The 19420-nt window shown below is 41.9% G+C and overlaps 1 protein-coding gene across 1 annotated transcript in view; it reads right to left on the bottom strand.

Annotated features, from left to right (window-relative positions):
* Positions 1-19420, bottom strand: part of ANTXR1 (ANTXR cell adhesion molecule 1) — a 101266-nt gene that overhangs the window by 27902 nt on the left and 53944 nt on the right. Inside the window, exons 13-14 of the mRNA XM_062596852.1 lie at positions 16025-16120; positions 7304-7345 (exon numbers count right to left, since the gene is read on the bottom strand). Coding sequence (XP_062452836.1) covers positions 7304-7345; positions 16025-16120 — 138 coding nt within the window. The remainder of the gene's footprint in view (positions 1-7303; positions 7346-16024; positions 16121-19420) is intronic.

The raw sequence follows: 19420 nt of genomic DNA, 5'->3' as shown, positions 1-19420 counted from the left end.
TATTTAAAATGGATCTGGCTAAAGTCCTAGTGAACGTATTCTATATAATGATGTTGCACTGTTCCCAATCCACATACATTCTGAAATATTTAATTCCTTTCTCTTTAATTTCTACAGTTCAGGCTGTGAGTTGGGAAAGCAGAAAAGCAGAGTTCATCAGAAACGTGAAGTATTTCCTGTGAAAAATGGGGAGACAAATGAAAAATAGTCTCTCTCTTATTTTCTTTCCTTAATTTTTCACAGGGATTTGGCCAAACTCCAAAACTTAGTAGCTTTCCAAAACTGGAAAAGCCAAAAATACTTTGAAATTGAACTCCCCAGTAGGAAAACTGAAAAACTGGGGAGAAAAAATCCAAGACAAACTATGCTTTACATGTCAAACAACACCATTTTAGTAAAAAACAGAAACAAAAACAAAAACTCACATGAATTTGGCTGCAAAATTTGTCCCGATTTAAAGGAAAAGTGAACAACTGAGTCATAAATACAATGTTTTTTCCTTCTTAGCTGACCTCTCTTATTCTCTCTCTGGTTAGAGCTACCGAGGCTCTTTGCTGCAACCTAAGAACTTAATATCTCTGCATGAAGTTTTCCATGAGGACTTAAAAAAAAATTGGAATCAAAATCATCCAAATATTTTCCTTCAGCAATTCTCTTTCTCTTCAGCTTAGCTTAGACTGGACTTCTCACAACAGGAAATGCCAGGGTTTAGGAAATCTTCCCCACAAGCCCTTAAAAGCCCTACGAGTCACTTCAATCTAAGATAGGAGTTCATCTGCCAGAACAACAACAGAAACAGCATACACACAAAAAGACAACAGTGGACACTTGAAAAACAAGGGAGTCACAAGCTTTCTTCAGGATGAGTCTGTTTATATGTTTTGAAGGGCACGGGAGGTTTTGCAATACAGGCAAGAAAAACACCAGTGATGTCCTACACCCTTGGCAAATGTGCTTTTAACACACGTGAGTAGCTAAAATAAAGGAATTGGAAGCACAGGGTTCAGGGTGGGGAGAGAGCAGGCAAAGGAGAAGGAAGAGGCATATAATCCACATCTCCAGCACCCCAGCTCACTGTCCCATTCGCAAGATCTGACTCTTCTCACATCCTGGCTCAGTTTTGCCCATATTGTTCTACACTTAGCTATAATGGGGGATTTGCCTGAGGAAGAACCGCGTAAGGACTTCAGCTTTAACCCAGTAGCAGTATAAAAAACAGTACCAGAAAATTCAAGTGCATTTAAGGATGCTGGAAATTGACTGTACAGAACTTGGCATCTTTCCACCCCTAAAATCTGCTTTAGATGGAACTAGAGTTTCTTTTAAAAAATAAGAAGTAGGACAGAGCTACATTTCAGAGTCAGAGATCCAGATTCATAACTGCTAGTTTCAGAAAACAAAGATCTCTGTTTATCTCAGAGTCCATGCCGGGCTCTGTATACTTTGACCCTGACCTGAGGGAACCTCATATGTGGGTAACACGAGGACGATTCAAGAGCCACTAGGGACATCTGAACCACTCAGGGTAAGAATTTAAACTAAATTTGGCCAGATATGAGAAGGTTTGGACAACATACCCTACTCCCCGCCCTAATAATTATTTTCACAGTTGCTTCTGCACTGCCTGAATCTTGTCAGAATTTAGCTTTTATGGAGTGCTCTGCCTGCACAAAGCACTGTAAGACACTGGCTAGCCATTCCCTAAGAGACGTTATCATCCCTTTTTACAGCTAAGGGAACTTGGAGGTGAAATATGATGGGCTCATAGCCCTCAGCTCCCCCCAACTCCCTTTTTTTCCCAAAACTAGACTAGTTTCCAAATTGTATGACCACCTCTTAGATGCAGAAGCATCATAACACCCTGCTTAGTTCTCAAGAGACATCTTCTCCCTGATTTGGCAGGTTCTGCTTATCACACAAGACTGCCAAGCTTTCAGCTCCTAGCTGCATAAACCTGCCTGTTCCAAATCATCCCAGAGGGGCTTTGGAGGAAGATGCCCTTAGTGTTTTTCATTTTTTTTGCCTCTCACTAGTCTCAGCCTGCAAACTCATGTCAGAAAGCACTCACAGACCACGAGAACATCTGAGAAAAGGCCTTTCTACACATGCTCTACTAAGGAACAGGCTGAAGAAAGAGCTCAGCCTCATAAGGCACCAGAAAATTCACATACGAGTTCATCCTTGAAACACAAATACTTAGAAAACCAGGTCTCGTTGGTCTCACCGATTGTGAAACTCCTACTTTATTTATGGTACAGTTTCTTAAAGATCCTGCCTGAGATTATATCCTCTATGGGCAAAGTGCTGCATGCACACTGTTAAGAGAGAACTCCTGTCTTGATGGAGATGAAGGAGAAAGCATGTGAAGGTATTCCCACTCTACAGTTCAAACACTGAGCTGCATGAAAATGAAATAATGTGCCCAAGGTCATCCAGGAAAACCTGCTGCAGAATGAAACGTGTTAGGTCCCTGGACTTACACCCTCAGCTCCCAGGCTGCCTTTGCAGTGACTGTACTGCTGAAGGTGGTCATGTCTGAACTATTTTTACAGTGCAAGTTGCTGTCCTGTGGAGCCTTGTAGCACATAAGCGCTTCTTACGAGGTCAAGGAGGATTAACATAGGTGCTCTCTTTCTAATTCTGAGGGTGAAAAACACCCACCTGTTCCCTGCCTCTATGCTAATGGAGTTTGCTGTGCTGGGCCTGCCTAGACATTTTGTACTAATTTGGCTATTAGGCTCCGCACCTTCACAGTGCAAGACCTACACCTCATCTGTTCCCAATAACATCCCAGTTCTTTTTTTCTCTTAAATGTCTGTCTCTTGAAAGGTTCCTTTTCGCTTCCTCTCAGATTTCTGCAACTCACGGTAAAAGAGAAATAAAGGGGAAGGAAAAGTGCTGGCATACCACTGTGACCTGGCTTTATTTCAGGAATAACAGAATACATTTCCTGCCTTGGTGTCTACAAAAAATTCAGATTAGGCCATTGCTCTGGAGTTTATTTTGCTATCCCCCCAGCAAGGTTTTTCAGGAAGAGAGGAAAATGATCTGGAAAAGATTAATAAACACTGATAAATGAGGGTGCCAGAGGCTCCGAAAGCAGATGAATCGCTGTCAGTCATTCTTTGGCTTCATGAATACGCAATTGTGTGCCTGGGAAAAAAAGATTAGCTTGCAAGAGGACTGAACTGGTTCAAGCTGAAAAAAAAGGTCTCATCTTCTGGCTCATTAATAGCTGCCACGTAGTGAGTTAAATTCTGCCTTTTCATGGTGGCCTCCTGTAAAATGATAATCGCATTCAATATTCTCAACATGTGTTGCTGAGTGATCCTTTCTCTCCAAGACTTTCTTGTGCATGTTTGCTTTGGTGGATGTGGGTAAGATGACAACAAACATAAGGATTATCCAATTACAGGCTGGTTGGTGGCTTGGCCTTGGTGCCACATTGGGGTGACTGTGGAGCTTGGGTGCTAGAGCAGCATGGAAAAAGCAGGTCTGAGCGATGAGGAAAGAGGGTATGCTCTGGTCATCTGGTAGGATTATTGCCTGATTTTGCCAGGCTGCAGGGCACTTTGTGTCTCTGAATCCCTTTTGCAGGAGAAAGGGCTGCAATAACAGAAAGTGAAGCTACGGTAGTATATTTTAACATTGCCTGGTCTCTGCTTATAGAGCAGGGAAGCAATGAAAAGACGGGGGGATACTCTGGAGCGCTCCAGTTTACACACTCTCTAACTGCAGTTACAGTCTGTGGAACAGATTTTTAACAGATCTTTGGCATGGGTCAGGTAGTGGATAGGAAATTGTTGCAAGCTGCAAAGAGCCCTCCAACGTGTCTTTTTTTTGATGTAAAAGTGGCTATGAGAATCAGCTTCACCCTCTCGGTAATCTTCTGGTCTGAGCTGAATAAGAATTGTTCCAACAAGCTCAGCCTGAAGGTGATGGACATATGAATAAAAGCAGCTGTGTCTTCCTCCGACAGGGCTAGAAAGAGCCTTCCTGTGCACTGGAGGTAGAAGAATGTGGTTTTGATTCACCATCAATGAGTCAATCACAGGCCAGAAAGGTGCTCACTGGCTCTTCAAGGCATTCACCTCTTCCGATTGGCATTAACTTGATCTTTCCTGGCTGTAAGTAAAACCATGTGTCCTTCATCCAGGCTTAACCTCCTCCAGGGTCCTGTGTTGTCTAAGGAGCACAGCAGTAAGTTGACAATATTTGCAATTTCTGATCGAATTAATTGGAAGTTTCTAGCTAATAATGATTTCCTTCACCAGCAGTGAGTGTGTGTCCAGTATGTCTCAAAAAGGCTTTAAAGCAGAGTTCAATAAAACCTTTGGAGAGTTCCTGACAGCAGTGCTGCTTTCCCTTCATTGTTACAGTATAATGCATTCTCCTTGCAACACAAAAATATATGGGCCTCAGCTCCTTATTCTGCTGATGCAAGAACTCCTCGTCTTATTTTTGCCAAGATTTTTGAGGGAAGAAAAAAAACTTACTGTAACTGTAATGCTGCTGCTTACGGGATTCGCACTCTCACGCTGGAGATGAACAGATTCTGGGTTTTCTGCAGGGGGAAAGCTAACTAGAACATGTAAAAAAATGGATTGAAGAAAATCCTGTCCTTTTTCTGTTTGCTTTCAGCAAAGTAGAAAATGTGGAGTATCCAGTCCTCCGTGAAAGCATCATATTACTGCTAGTCCCATTCTCTGGACCAGGCTCTATGAGAGTAAATAAGAGCAATAAAACACATCTTTTTAGAACTTCTGCCATTTTTTCCCACTAGTGAGAGTTACAGCCTCAAGTCCTACTAATTTTTGAGTGAGAGAGAAGTTGTGCAGTTGAATTTTAAAGAATTTATGTTGTTTGGATCTGAAAAATTTTGGAGTGATTTCCTGTCTACAGTAGCCATCAGTACACTGCTCTGATGCTTGATGGTTTCTAAAATAGTACAAACTACATTTACACCTTTTTAGGGCTCTTTTGGCTTTTAATTCTATAAGGTGGTTCTAGGGTAACTGAGTACTGAGTTTTGAGGAGAGGCTCTAGTAGAAAGTACATGTCAAATTATGTACATGTCAAATTACTATCCAACTAGTCCTTACAATGTTGGCACATAACCAGTCATCTATCCTGTGGTCCTGAAACAGTAAGAATATTAGCCCATGTATTACACAGAACTTGTCTTGTATTAGTGGGGAGGCAGGTAAACTACAGATCTAAGATTAATGCAATTTTTCAGTGCCTGAACAGCAAGAAGAGCGACACACTGGTTCTGTATAAAGAGGATTTGCCCTACATTCTCCAGAGTACAAGACCAGGCTAGTTTAAAAGAGAAGGCCAGCAGCAAACACGTTACTCAAGGAAAGCTCTGAAACAGATGAACAGCAGACCATTCCTACCAAAATACTCCATGGACTCTTCCTCGCTATCAGATTCAGGGCTCAGAGAAACTGTAACACGTCCAGAGAAATTGTTACACCAATTTAACCAAACTGAACTTGAGGCAAATACAACTTATCTGCTGAGACTGGTCTATTCTGCAGCAAATGGTCTGCTTTTGCAGAACTCACTGGTTTGAAAAAAGGCCCCCCTTACAGGCATGCCTTCCCCCCTTGCATTGCAGAGATGCAATTTCCCCTTCCATTCCTTTGCTACTGAGCCAGCATTCCAGAATGATGTATTTTAATTAATTTCAGCAATTGAATCCCTTAGCTTGGAGGCATGTGTGATGCAGAACAGAGCATGTGCAATTTTAGGTTAATATTTTCCTTTGCATTCAGAGGATAGAAGCTGACAAAGCTGGTGGATTTATTTACAGCTCAAACAACAGAAATGACTACTTAGGAAAATGGGTCAGACGTCTGTATATAGAGGTATAGGTTGACATGTCATTCTGAGAGATGGATGCCTTCAGCAGTGCATGGATCCAAATGCAAGTCTCCTTTGGGTCTAGGAATTTTCAGATTTGGAGTTTTGCTTCAAGTCTGTTTTAAAGGGAACAAGTGTCACCAAGATGGATGTTCCAGTACTGGCCTCAGCTCCAGCTGCCCTGAACTATTTCATTGTGATCAGTGCAGGCAGAAGCTAGGTTGGATTCGACCTATTAACACTGCAGAGCACTGAGCTTTAATGGCCTCTGCCTTGGCAGAGAGCGCACTTACCGAGCCAGATTTTATGGAGAGCAGGGAGAGGTTCCATTCAGCAAACTTTCACTTGCAAGCTGAAGCAGGCAATGAATTTCTCTCCAGAGACAAAAAGCAAAGGGAACTAACCAACCACATCACTATGAGCATGGATCTAAGTCTTCTCTCACTTACATAGCTAGGAGGAACTGATCCAAACTCCAGTGAAGTCAATGGAAAAACTCCCATTGACTTCAGTGTGCCCTGGACACAGCCCAGTGACTTTTCAACGAAATCCCACGTGCAAAACAGTGCAAGCGAAGGAAGAGATTCTGTGTGCTGAAAGTAGGATGCTATAAAAAAGAGGTAGAGAGAAAAGTGGGCATATTTCTAGGGAGAATCTACTCATTAAGTAACAGCGATGTAGTTTTAAACCAGTTAGTTGCTGGATTCACGTAGAAAGAATGAGCACATTTAAGTTGAAGGTTTTAATGTTGCTTTCTTGTTTCCCTCCACTAAAACTCTCCCTGCCAGCGCAGCTCTTCCAATGTTCAGATGGTTGTATCAATCTTTGCATCTGTTTAGAATCTGGGCCGCTGTTTGACCCAATTGCAAAGATTAAGGGCTGCTGTACTCTTCCTTTGCTCATAGCAGAAAGTCCATGAGATCAGTGTTGTGAGTTAGCACTTGGCTGTCAAGAGTGATTATGTAGGCTAAAACACCAAAATCATTACTGTGCCATACCAGAAAGGCAGTTAAGCATATGTTTAGGTTCCATTAACTTCAAAGTTAAACATATGCTTAAGAGCTGTCCCGTCTGTGAATCAAAGTCTGTAGTACTGTTCCAACCAAGCCAAAGAACCATCTGCTTCTGTCCCCCTTCCCTCCCTGCGCCCTGGAGAGGATCTGTATGCATGGATCTACAATCACTCTTAAATAAACAAAAAACAGATCTCTACCTTGTGTTGGGGTAAAGCAAAGGGACCAGAGCAAAGCACACATGGGAGACATCAGCTAAAATGTCCCTGGGTTAGCTAAACTGCTATTGGGCAGAGCATGAACGCTTAACTTCCTGCTGTAGTCTATATTCTGCCATCCAGCAGAAACATGACCTCTTGTGACAAAGCTGAAGAAAACTTTGTCCTAAACACTGCAGAAATCACATTGTCAGTGTCACTTACCTCGCTGTCTTCTGCAGGAGGCGGTGGGGGCTCTTTGATGATCTAGAAGGATCAAAGAGAAACAGAATGGTAAATCTGTATTTTGTTCTTTAGCATGATGCAAATGTCATTTAAAAAAAAAGGGTGGATATGCTGCTGTGAGCATCTCTGAACTTAGCTATGATATTGTGTGATTACAGGATGCCTGTGTGCGCATGGACCCTGTCAGGGTCACTAAGAGTGAGGGGGAAACAGGAGGCATGCCAAAGGCCTGCCATACAGACTTTCCTAATTACAACTCTGGATTCATGTTGCTCTTTAGGAGACCCCTGCCCTGTGTGAGGTCACAGTAAATTCAAAGAAATACATCCTTGATTCTCTAGCTTCCCAATCCCAGTGGGAGCAATAGTCAGTGCTGGCCCTGAGCAACACTGATAGCAATCACTGTTTCACCTGAACGACCATGCTAGAATCAGCATCTCGTTCTACCGGACACTGCATATGCATATTGTTCCTGCCTCAAATAATTCACAGCCTAAACAGACAAACATTGGAAAGAGAAACCAAGGTGAAGTGAGATGCCCTGGAAGCACTGTAAACCAGTAACAACTCTCAGCCTCCTGTCTGCCAGGCCAATACTTCATTGCAGAATGCCATGCCATCTTACGCTCTTGTGAAAAACAGTCAAGCTATTCCACTCTCATAAGATTTTTAAAAAATAGACAAATGCATATATATGCATTTGAGACTCTCCCAACTTTTCTAACTAATAAAGCAGCCAGGGTGAGGTTTTAGACTGGTCCAGGATATTCTCCATAGAAACAATTTAAGTTTATGTGGGCGTGAGGCTATTATTTCATGCAAAAAGTTTGCATCTGAGGCTCAGCAGGCAGTTGGCTACTATCACAGCCCTCCACTCCAAGAGCAACAGAAAGCCTTCCAGAGGGAAGGCAGTTGCATACAGGCATGTCAAACATTTCACCCCTACACCAGATGCACCCCTGGTGTAAAGCTATTGCAGTCAAAAGATTAAATCCAGCCAGTCGTGTCAATACAATTGCCCCAGGGATGGATCTTCTTTGGGAGTTTTAAGTCTATCTGGATGAAGGAGTTCTTCCTTTACACAGCAGGCAATGAGTCAGATGCTATCAAGGTGCTGAGTGCCTCTAGAGACATAGCGAGTGTCTCCAGTCCCTCTCAGGACCGTGTCCTAGGTGTAGAGGCTGCCTAGACATGGGGTGCAGATGTGTAGGCCTAAAAATTGCCCTTCAAAAAAAAATCACCATCCAAAACAATAACAGCTTGGTTGTTTAAATGTAAAAGGAGAAAATGACAGTTGCATAAAGGCCCTGAAGATATAAATATTTACAACAATTCCTCTCACTCATGTTTTTCCTTCTCTGATGAGCTCACTGTTTTTATTTTCTTCTGCAAACCCCAAGTCATGCAATGTGGCCATTAATAAAGAGCATGTGCCCTTGGCTAGGGAGGAGACGGGGGCTGGCTCAGTCTTTTGTTTACAGCTCAATCTGGAGCAATGATGGCTGCAGACTTCTGCCTCTACCTGTCTCTGGCCATCTCTGCTGGTCCTGCAATTCCTTCTGCAGGACGCCATCTTGACAGCACAAGGCATTGAATTACCTTGGAGAGAGGAAAAGCTCTCTAGGATCTAACTCTGTTCAGCTTTCTAGGCACATTTACACAGCTTCATACATACATCCTATATATATATCTTAGTATCCATTTGCCCGGCCTTCCATTGCTCAGCACTTTCTGATGTCCCACATGCTCAGGGTGTTCTGAGTACACAAAAGCTTGTTTAGCTCAGAGGGTTAGACTAGCAAACTGCTTTGATGAAAGACTTCAACTCTGAGTGGGTGAGAAGTGGTCTGCATCAAATAGGATGCCGTTTTCTGGAGAGGAGATTGAGAGTTATCAGGTGCTCCTTGGTTTAAGAACATGGAGGCAACACAGTCTCTTACACGTGCTTCTTAACATGACAAATACACAGCACATACAGAGTATCAAAACATACAGAAAACCTTTCTAGCCACACTACAGGTGTGTTTATGTTACTGGCCACTGTGATGGGTGACACTGTAGCAGACCTCCTTTTGAGTCAAAATCCCTAATCCAAAACCACCAGATAATGAGAAATTCCAGATACCTGATCCAAAATATGCCCCACTGGAAGTGGCCTTATTCCCTCCTCTGGTATTAGTTTAGTGTAACATCATGGATTTCAATGGAGTTTCTCTTGATTTGCATTGGCATGAAACATCAGGATAATCTGGCCAATAAACTTGGTCCAGTTAAAGATTCAGATGCAACTTCTTAGCCAGTATCGCTGAAACTCTTGAGATTACAAACTTGGAAATGAAGAGATGAGTGCGATTTCCATGTATTTGTATTCTTTCTTGCAACACAGACACACAAACACACACTAACCCATTTCTATGAACAGATCAAGTTTTATCTAATACATGCCAAGAAGAAGAAGAAGTGACTACTGCTACTTTCATGTGTGTATTACTTCTAACAGCAGCTGAACACCCTGTAAGTTCATGACACAGATTGGTTAGTTTGGACAGTTCTGGAGATGCTAAGAATTTGGTCATCTGTGCTCCTGAGCCTGTAGGAACTTTGGAAGTTCAAGTCATGCACAAAATATATCTTCTGTCTTGCTGTCCAGGTTTGGAAAGGCTTTTGATCTATAAACAGTACAAATCCTTTCTTTCTCCATTTTGGATCCTTGTAGTTACAGCTGTGCCTGCACACGGGACCCTTACTCTGGGGTACTCTTAGCAGTGAAGTGAATGGGGTTTTTGTCCCGTCATGCGCAAGTGAGCCAAACAAACACTGAGCAGGAACAGCAAGGTCCCAGAGCCAGAAGGCAGTGCTTTGCTCCTGCTCGTTCTTCAGAAACGGAAACGATTACTCAAGTGCAAGAAGGAAAATGCTGTTGCAGGAAACCTGGTGGGGATTTAGCCTGTACTGGCACAGAAGGTTTGAGTCCACCACATTTTGCTCTGGGCTGTCACTCTTGCCTTCCCTCTGCCTCGCCAGATGACACATGGACCTGCTGAACGCAATTGGCTGGGAGCATGCTTGGCCAAGCAAAATGCTTAGCCTAGTTTAGCTTGGCAAAGCCAAAGTGTTTGTTCACATGTGCTGCAATTGTTTTGATAACCCCAAGCCATTTCTGTTACTGCTGCTGCAACTGTATCTTTTGTCCCTATGTTTGAAAGAGGGAAATTATGATCATTCATCAACCATATTTGCTTGCTAGGTGGGGGATACCAAAGGGTTTCTGCATCATTGTTGTGCTATAAAAAACCCCTTACAACTTGTTTTTAAGTAGTAAAGGACTGTGGGATGAAGTGCTTCTTTCACCTTTCATCAAAGACTTCAAGACACACGCGACTGACACAGGTCTCTGTGAGCTGACATGCCTTGATATCATAGGTGCACAAAGGAGCAGACAGTTCTGCTGAATGACCCAGTGTAAAAGCAGAGCAATACTATTAGCCACCTCCTGGAAGCTTAGAAGTGTTGCAGAGGACTGCTTTTCTGTTGCCCTACAATTTCTTCAGCCATTCAGGCATAAGCAAAGAGAACACACTGAATCCAGATTTTCCATACTCCAGGAATGTGTCTAGAACATTTTCCATCTTGGGAGAGTAGAAAACTCCACCAGTTTGCAGTGTCCAGCAAACACATACTCAGAAATTTTCCCTGGAGTTTTATATGATAAGTAGGGGCAACATGAAGTGCATCTGCTTTAAGATGGAGCAGAACATCAGCAAGAACAAGGGTCATGCATGAAAACAATGCAGAATTAGATATGAAGGATTCTGCCTCTACTTGGCAATCAGCAGCTCTGCAATCAAAACCAAAGCCAACCCTTGTCGTTCCTAAACACGAATGGATCTGTTCTCTGTGAATCTGACCCATCCATTTTTGGACTTATTTATAGTTTTGACCTCCTCTAAGTCCTGTGGCAGAGAGTTTCATGGTTTATTTATGAATTGGGTAAAGGACTATTTCCTTTTCACTTGTTTCCTATCCGCTGTGTGCTCTAAGCACCCATTAATTCTTTGGAAACTTGGTCTACAGTTCATAGTTTCTAATACAAGCAGGAGCCTATCCCTATACCATCCTCTGCAATACAATATATCCTTCTTCCTAAACCTACTAGTAAGGGGTAAACAATGTCCAACAGGAAAGCTAACTCATACTTTTCAGCTAACCTCTCTTGTTGACATAGACACAGGAATCAAGTTCTCTGCAACAAAACTAGCAGGAGGAGAGACAAGGCTGCCTCCTGAGCGTATGGGAGTGGGTGGGAGTTAGAATACCTGGACCCTTGCTCCTAATCTCCATCAAGCTGACACACACACCCTGTAATTTTATGACTCTTCAGGGTTACTGTAGCACTGATACATTTCCTCCCCTCCTCTTCCTCTAGTTTAGCTGTTTTTCATGTGTTTTTAATATACATTTACTGTATTTTCTCTATCCAGATTTTTGTTTCCAAAACTTTTGGTCAGCTGCAGTACAGACTGAGAGCCAAACAAATTGCTGGGTTCTTCCATGCTTCCTTCCAGAAAGCAGCATAAAACTAAGACTGGCGTCTAGATGCTTAAATACCAACACCTCATTTATATGCCAGCCACACCCCTGTATTTAAAGAAGCAGCAGCAGAAAAATGAGTAAGACAATGCAAATATTCAGAATGGACAATTACTATAGACCAGCACCTCACAGCCCCCTGGCCACACAGCATGGATGTGTAAGGGAGGCAAAGACTCATGTTTACCTTATAAAGCTGTAGGGAGCTGTGATAAATGAGGGTTTGGGGAAATGCTTCAACTCAAAGTCCTAGCTGCACCAGGGAGAGGTTTACACTCACACTCTGTGTTTTATCGCCTGGTCTGCCCCAGCTAAGATTCAGCCTGAAGATCAGGACTGATTGACTGTAGCAACTATTTCAGTTGTGCCACAGCTAATCTTTCATGCAGGCTCTGCTCACATGCAATGCATGCCCCAAATAAAACTCCTTTTAATTAAGTTTGCCAGTTTAAGTGTCTATGCATGACTCCTGCTCTGTGCACTGCAGCATCCTGGCACAGTGAACTTGTCCTAGCATAAACAGCCCTTCCAACTTTTGCATTAATTATGGCTTCACTACACATCCAAAACACTGCTAAATTGGCTTCGAAATCGAATTGGTTTGGATACATCAAATTTAACAGTGTGCCTGCAAGCCTCTAAGACTGTTTTAGAGGTTTTCTACCTATTTGGCTTACATCTGTATCAAACCTGAGCCTTTTATTGGCCTCCTCCTTGGAAGTGAATTTCATCTTTGGGCAGATAAGAAAACTGTGTGTGCAAGCGGTTGCTATTTAGGAGCTCTCTTATTCCTTCCGTTTACCTGCGTTCAGAAAAGCGAGGTGGGGTGGAATGGGAGACAATAGCAAAGTGCCCCCTAATATCAGTGGGGCAAGGATCTGGCACCCGCTGCTTTGCAAACAGGCTCTGCTCAGGGAAAGAAGAGTCATCCTGCTATCGAGGCTCTTGCGTATCTTCTATTATTCTTTTCATGTGCACATTGCTGGGTATGTCAGCTTAGCAGAGTTGCTTTCTTTTCTGCAGTTGTTGAATAAATATCCTTGAAACTTCTTCAGAGGTCAGCACCTGGCTCCAGTGCTTTTATATGTTAAGGGAAATTTTGCCTGTACTGATATTGGGCACAGTAAAGGCCTAACTATTGGTCTGATCCACCAAGCAACTATTGTATCTACTGTAAACTGAGTGGTAAATTCCAGACTTCATCCCAGAATAGTTCCAAGACCAATAAACTTGGATATACTTGGAAACAGCACTTCTTGATGGGTGTGTGCCAAGGAGATACCGGGTTCCAGATAAATCCCTTGGGGTAAGTCTATTGACTTCAGCACATTACTCTTGAGATGAAGCTGGCTTGGTGTCTTTCCTGGAGAACTGCTGGATAATAATGATTCCCATTTAATCAAAAAGCATGCCAGGAGGAATTTCAGGGTTTAGAAATGTGCTTGTCACACAGAAACAAATTTATTCTTGGTAAGAAAAAACTCCCCGCACTCTGGACACACAATTATCTCTGAAGCATCCCTCGGCTTGAATCCACAGCAGTGTCTCTGGGTCTGTGGTTTGATTATTAGAGGTTATTGCTTGCTTGCCTTTCTTGTCTGTTGTGCAAGCCAGTTCCTCTGCCCTTAATTCACTCTCTACTTCTGACAACACTGCATTCCTTGATATGTCATTACCAAACAAGTAAATAAGCAGTGTTCCTCTGGTCTCCACTTCCTCACCCTAAACCAAGTAGACTGGGTACCCCTCCACAGATTTGTCTTTAATTTTCCAAAATTTTGGAGCGAGCAATGCACAACGAGATATCTTAATTGCTGGTCTATTTCCAGACATACTGGACTGCTGTCCCTGAGAGATGAAGAGATTTAGTTCATGCTCCTGACTTAAAATCTTTCCAGCAAGTCAAGGAATGTGTTTAACATACATTTGGAAAATATCAGTGTGCTAGTCCCCAGCTGGAGAGCTATGTAAGAGGGAATGTGGAAGGTAAAGGAGTAAAGAGGTGAGGAAAAGCTTTTATCTGCATCAATTTTTTAAATACAGAACCTAAATCTGGAAAACATTAAGCTTACCATGTTTTGTGTGGATAGCAGACTACCCCACCTCTGCTGCACCCGCTTTGCTTATCTGGATTGTATTTCTCACACTTGAAGCACAGCTATTACATGACCATTAACTTCATATTGTTTCAGTGGAGCAGTCCCATAGCACCTTTCTCGATGCATAGCTCCATATTTTCTTTACTCTGCACCCTGCCTCTCTTATTTATGCCTTATTCACATCAGCGTCATTGCTGTCCTGTAACAGAACCTTAAAATGGCAGCATCTCTTAGGGCCTTTCCTCTGCTCCACCTCAATTCTCAACCAAATCCCATCATAAACTTCTGTGCTGGTGCACCTTCATCAACTTCTATGCAGTTGTACCCATGAAGATGACGGCCAGACTTCTCAGGGAATGTGCCATCTAGTTTAGATAAGTAATTCTCAGCAACCTACCACACTGCCGATCCTTTATCCATTTTTAGAACTTTTTTTTTTAAACTGTTCTGAAGTGTTCACATAAATATGTTTTCCCTTCTGGTTTTCATCTCATGACAGAGGTGCCAAACTACTGTGAAAAGCAGCATTCTATCCCTAGTGTTTCCAGCTAGAAAGAAATAAAAGACTCAATTTTTCTTGTGAGATTTCTGTCCTTGTTCTGGATAGAGAAATACAACTCACTGCAAGACTCATCCTCAAATACAACCACCTCCTGCAGTTTCCATGGCTTCACAGTTTTCAGTGCCAGATCGTAGGTTTGGTACAATATGGTATAAAGTTACAACGCTAACTGATTTAAAACCAGGGGGGAACAATAGTGACCCAGGAACCTCAGCCAGTCTGGACAGTCTTAAAAGAAGCATCAGAAACGTTACACACAGCCTCACACCCAAAACCAGTCTTCAATTCTGCTGACATCTGTATATCCCTAATCCTTGCTCTATATTTGCAGCACAAACATTCAACACAAGAGCAGAGCTTTGCTGTATTACATGTTCCACAATGATCAGTCCTTGTTCTGATCTCCATAGGCAAAGGCAGCCCTAGAGATGGTCAGGAAAGATATACAGCAGCATGGCACATCTTTGCAGTCATATAGCTTGATCAAAAGTGAAAAAAAGCTTGTCTCTCAATTCAAGGCCCTCAATTTCCACATCATCTCCCTTGACCACTTCTTTCTGAATGTTTTCTTCTGATTTTTGTCTGTCTTTTTTAATAACTAACTCTGTAACTGTGCTTTTTAATTCTGCAACCTTTTTGCAGGTTGAATCTATGAAAGATATCGCTCATGGTGAAAAACACAGTCTACTTCAAGTGAAACTGCCATTTGGATATTTTAAAGTGCTTTTCAGACATGGTGAGCCTGAAAAAAGTAACTTAGTTTTGCAAAAATTTGGAGACTTAAAAATGTCTTCTCTTTATACAAGAGGCAGAACAAGGACTTCAGCTTGGGTTCAGCATGTCTACCCTTTAAGGTGTCCTCCAGCGCTGAGATGCTGATGGGGGGATTAGAAAGCTCAGAAAAGCTATTCCTTTCTAAAAATTCACGGAAACTCACACTTCAGCAAACCATTTCCATTTTGTGACCCACAATAAGTCTGAAAGGCTTCTGACAAGGTCTGTGTGTTAATGTTTCTATTTCATGGAGGCAATCCAAAGGCCAGGGAGATGAAGCACCATAAAACAGTATCAGCGGTGCAAGATGCACCATCTTGTTCCACAGCCACTCCACAGTTCTTTCCTATTAAAAACTCTGCCTAGCCTTCACTGGTCACACCCAGAAAATGCTGAATTGCTATTATACATTAATGATTTCTGCCCTGCATTTTATTTTAATCAAAGAAAAATGAGGGAGAACTCTGCATGCAACAGCAACATAAACATGATGAAGCGTGGTAGGGACGCTCAGAGAGGTGGAAGGCTATTCTATCTCCAGGGTTTAGGACTTGTTGCAATCTGTCAGCAAATTGGCTTCCCTAGCTTGCATGTAACTGTCGGCAGCTTATTCACACAGAAATGGCACATTGCAATCAGTAATACTGCGGGTAAACCAGGATGGGAAGGACTTACCACTGTGCAGCAAAGAGGCCAGAACCACCAGAGGAGAGCCAGTGCTAGCAGGAGGAAGAGGATCAGCAAGGCAATAGCCAGGATAGTCCCATCTGACTGAAAGAGAAATACAGACCATGTGTGAGCACCATTAACCCGCAACTCCCCTTTCCAGAACACCCAACCAGTACATCCTGCCTGTAGGCATACCCCTACCCACCAAGGGCAATTGCCATATTCCATATATTTTTCAGTCAAAACATATAGCTTTTCTCTGTCCACCTACAGATAAATATGGCACCTTCCCCCCCCTCACCTATTGCAGGAGTGGCTAAGATGTCTAGTTCATTTCCTAGAGAGCTGTAGGTTTTGTTTTGATTTTCAGGTCAAACCAAATTATGTAAAACTCTTATTTCACTTTGGAGCAAAATTATTGTCTCCATATTTCTCAGAGTACTATAAAGACTGAAAAAATATTTCCAATTAAAAAAAAAGAACATAGAACAACATGACATTTCACTGCAGTTTCACGTATTCTTCTTTCTTTGTAACTATTTCCCCCTTTCACATAAACTAAAAAGTAATGTCAGAACTAAAGTTTACTCCAAACAGAAAACTTCACGAAGGAGCTCTTTGGGCACAGGACTCAGGTCATCCTGTTTTTCTCAGGTTTTCAGCAGTGGTGAGTCAGGGTAATTCTGCTATGAGCTTTTCAGGGAGTTTTGAGCTTACACGCCATCACAGCAACATTAAGTTTTTTTCCCCCACATCGGAAGCCGCTACCTCTACAAGATCCCCTGCTTTTCTAACTAGGATACTTCCCGTGTTTGAAAAGGCATTTGCAATTCTCTGATAACGATTTATAACCCAAACTGCTGCACAAACCAGCTCAACATACCAGTCAAAACTGAACGTGCATTTTTTTCTACTTCTTTAGATTTAATCTGAAACATACATTCTTGGCTTCCTGAGGCACGCCAGCTTCTCTACACCACTCCCCCACAGTATCATCATATTCTGAGATAAGCAAGCAGGCAGCTAGTCCAGACTCAAGCTCATTTGAGACGTTCTTGATACAAGAGCCAGACATTTTAAAAAAATCCTGCCAAAACCTCAAGATCACAATGCCATATTAAGGATTCATTCAAGAGCAGACTGACCTGTAGTGCTGGGAAATAGGGTGACTGCTTATGTCACTGTAATTCAATGGCTAGATGACTTCCCATCATACCATAATGTCAGGAATAACAGATAAATAATCAGGTTAAGAATGTTTTCCAAACCCTCTTTTGGTGCAGAAGGAATTACTGGAGAATACAGATCAAGCCAACCTGATTTTGAGACTTGGAAACAAAAGAGAAGCAGGTCACACTGGAGAAGAATCTACCTAAAACATCTCTGGGAACGGAAATTAGATCTCAAAACAAAATACAAGCTAGTTCAAGAAGACAGGGCTGTGTGTTTGGTGCTGTTCCTTTCAAGACATAGCATAAAGTCATATCCATCAGAATGGAATTTGCTGATGTTAAACACTTCAGAAAACATGGTCCTGACTTTCTGAACTGCTACCAAAAAAAAAAAAAAAAAAAAAAGGAACAATTCTTTTTACATCCAGTTGCTGTCTACATCTTTTGTCCCATGTTCACATGTGTATTTGTTTCATTAGGAATACTCTAAACCCAGTTTGCAAAAAAAAGTAAGAAAAATTAAAATGCCTTTTAATTAGCTTTTTAACAGCATTCTTTTGTACTTTTTTCTTCAGCAAATATCGGTCTACATTACCCTAACACATCTAGTTCTCTGTGAGGCACCTGATAAAGCCAGCTACTTTTCTGTGTCTCCCAGCAGTGAAACAGTCCTGAAGACTTGGAAGGATTTGAATCACCAGATCTTACATTTCTCACTCAGGTAACATCTCACATTAAAGCCAGCATTGCCAAGCAAGTCTGCAGGGATCAGCCTGCTTCTGGTATCAAAGACAGACTCCCCTCAAAAATTTATCCCACTTTTTTTGTTTGCTTTAGAACAAGCATTGAAACATTCCAGACAAATGTGAACTGAGTTTTCTGGACTCAGCCATAGCTACTGGGTGTCAAACTGGGACCCTTAACCAGGAATTGCAAATTCTATCTTCATCTGCTTTGACTGTGCTGTCATTGCCTGTGAACCAGGCTTTGAGGAAACCTTAGTAAGTCAGACAAGGACACAGCACAAACAAAATAAATCGTATAAAAATCATCCAGAGTGACCTGAACTCTGATTTTGCCTTATCTTTATTTCATTGTTATTTGCTATAATTTAGCTATCATTCTGTGCAATATCTATGGTTTTATTTAAAAAAAAAACAAACTTTGCATAGATAGAAACAGCCATTTTATCTGAAATGAATAATAAACAAGAAGGAAAATATGCCTGCTAAAACATTTAGCAGAATTTCCACTGACATTTTGAAATCTTTCTCCTAGTCTTGTAAGTGGTTACAAGAGGAGCACTGAAAAAAAAAAAAAAAAAAAAAAAATCAAAACAGACATTTCAAAAGCCTTCTTTTTTAATCAAAATTTGGAAGACAGTACAAACGTTCATGGAAACACTGAACCACGGAATATTTCAATGAGCTAGGTTTGACACAGTTATTGAATGAAGGCTGGCAATTCAGACCAAAGAAAACAACTTTCATTCTAGAGAGAGAAAAGACTTCTTTTTTTTTTTTTTTTTTTTTTTTTAACATGAAACTGGTGAAGTTTCCATGGTCATGGTCATTTTTCCCCAAAGGAAGCTTCTGATATGAGCTTCAGTTCAGACCCTTAGCTCCAGAGCAGTGTTCTGCTGTGCAGTTAGTAGCTGCTAGGATTTCTATGCTGGAACATGTAAGAAGCCCAACTGCCATTGGGGAAAACCCTCTTGCCATAGAAGAGAAACCTGACCCACCCCCTGGACTACAGGCACGCTTATGCGGAAGGGTGGAGGGATTGCAAATTCAGATCCAATAAACAGCACAGGCTATTTTTCCTCAAATCTACCCCCCAAACGTTTATATGTGTCTTATCGTCTAGAGGAGGTTGCTCCTCTAACGAAGGCATTCAACTCCCGGGATGACCACATCTAATACAAAGAGGTTAGTATAAACTAGGTGCATACATTCCTTTAACAGTCAGTGAGCAGAGATGACCACTCCAGAAATGTTCATCCCACAGAAAACATGACTCATCCTCCAGAATACACGTCTCCCCTTATTGCCTACTGATATTGCTGCCTAAAACCAAGCTCTGATTTTTTTGGCCTCAGGAAGCACAAATACAATCATGCATAAAGACAGAGCTAAGACGCAGCCTGTGATTCTAAGCCTTTGTTTTATCGTAGGCATCCATGCTTCTAAACAGAGAAACTAGCATAAACAAATAAATTGCAATTTCATGG

The sequence above is a fragment of the Rhea pennata genome, chromosome 28 (assembly GCF_028389875.1).
Source record: "Rhea pennata isolate bPtePen1 chromosome 28, bPtePen1.pri, whole genome shotgun sequence".
Classification (NCBI taxonomy): domain Eukaryota; kingdom Metazoa; phylum Chordata; class Aves; order Rheiformes; family Rheidae; genus Rhea; species Rhea pennata.
The sequence above is the reverse complement of the archived record's forward strand: the minus strand, read 5'-3'. Positions and strand labels throughout refer to the sequence as shown.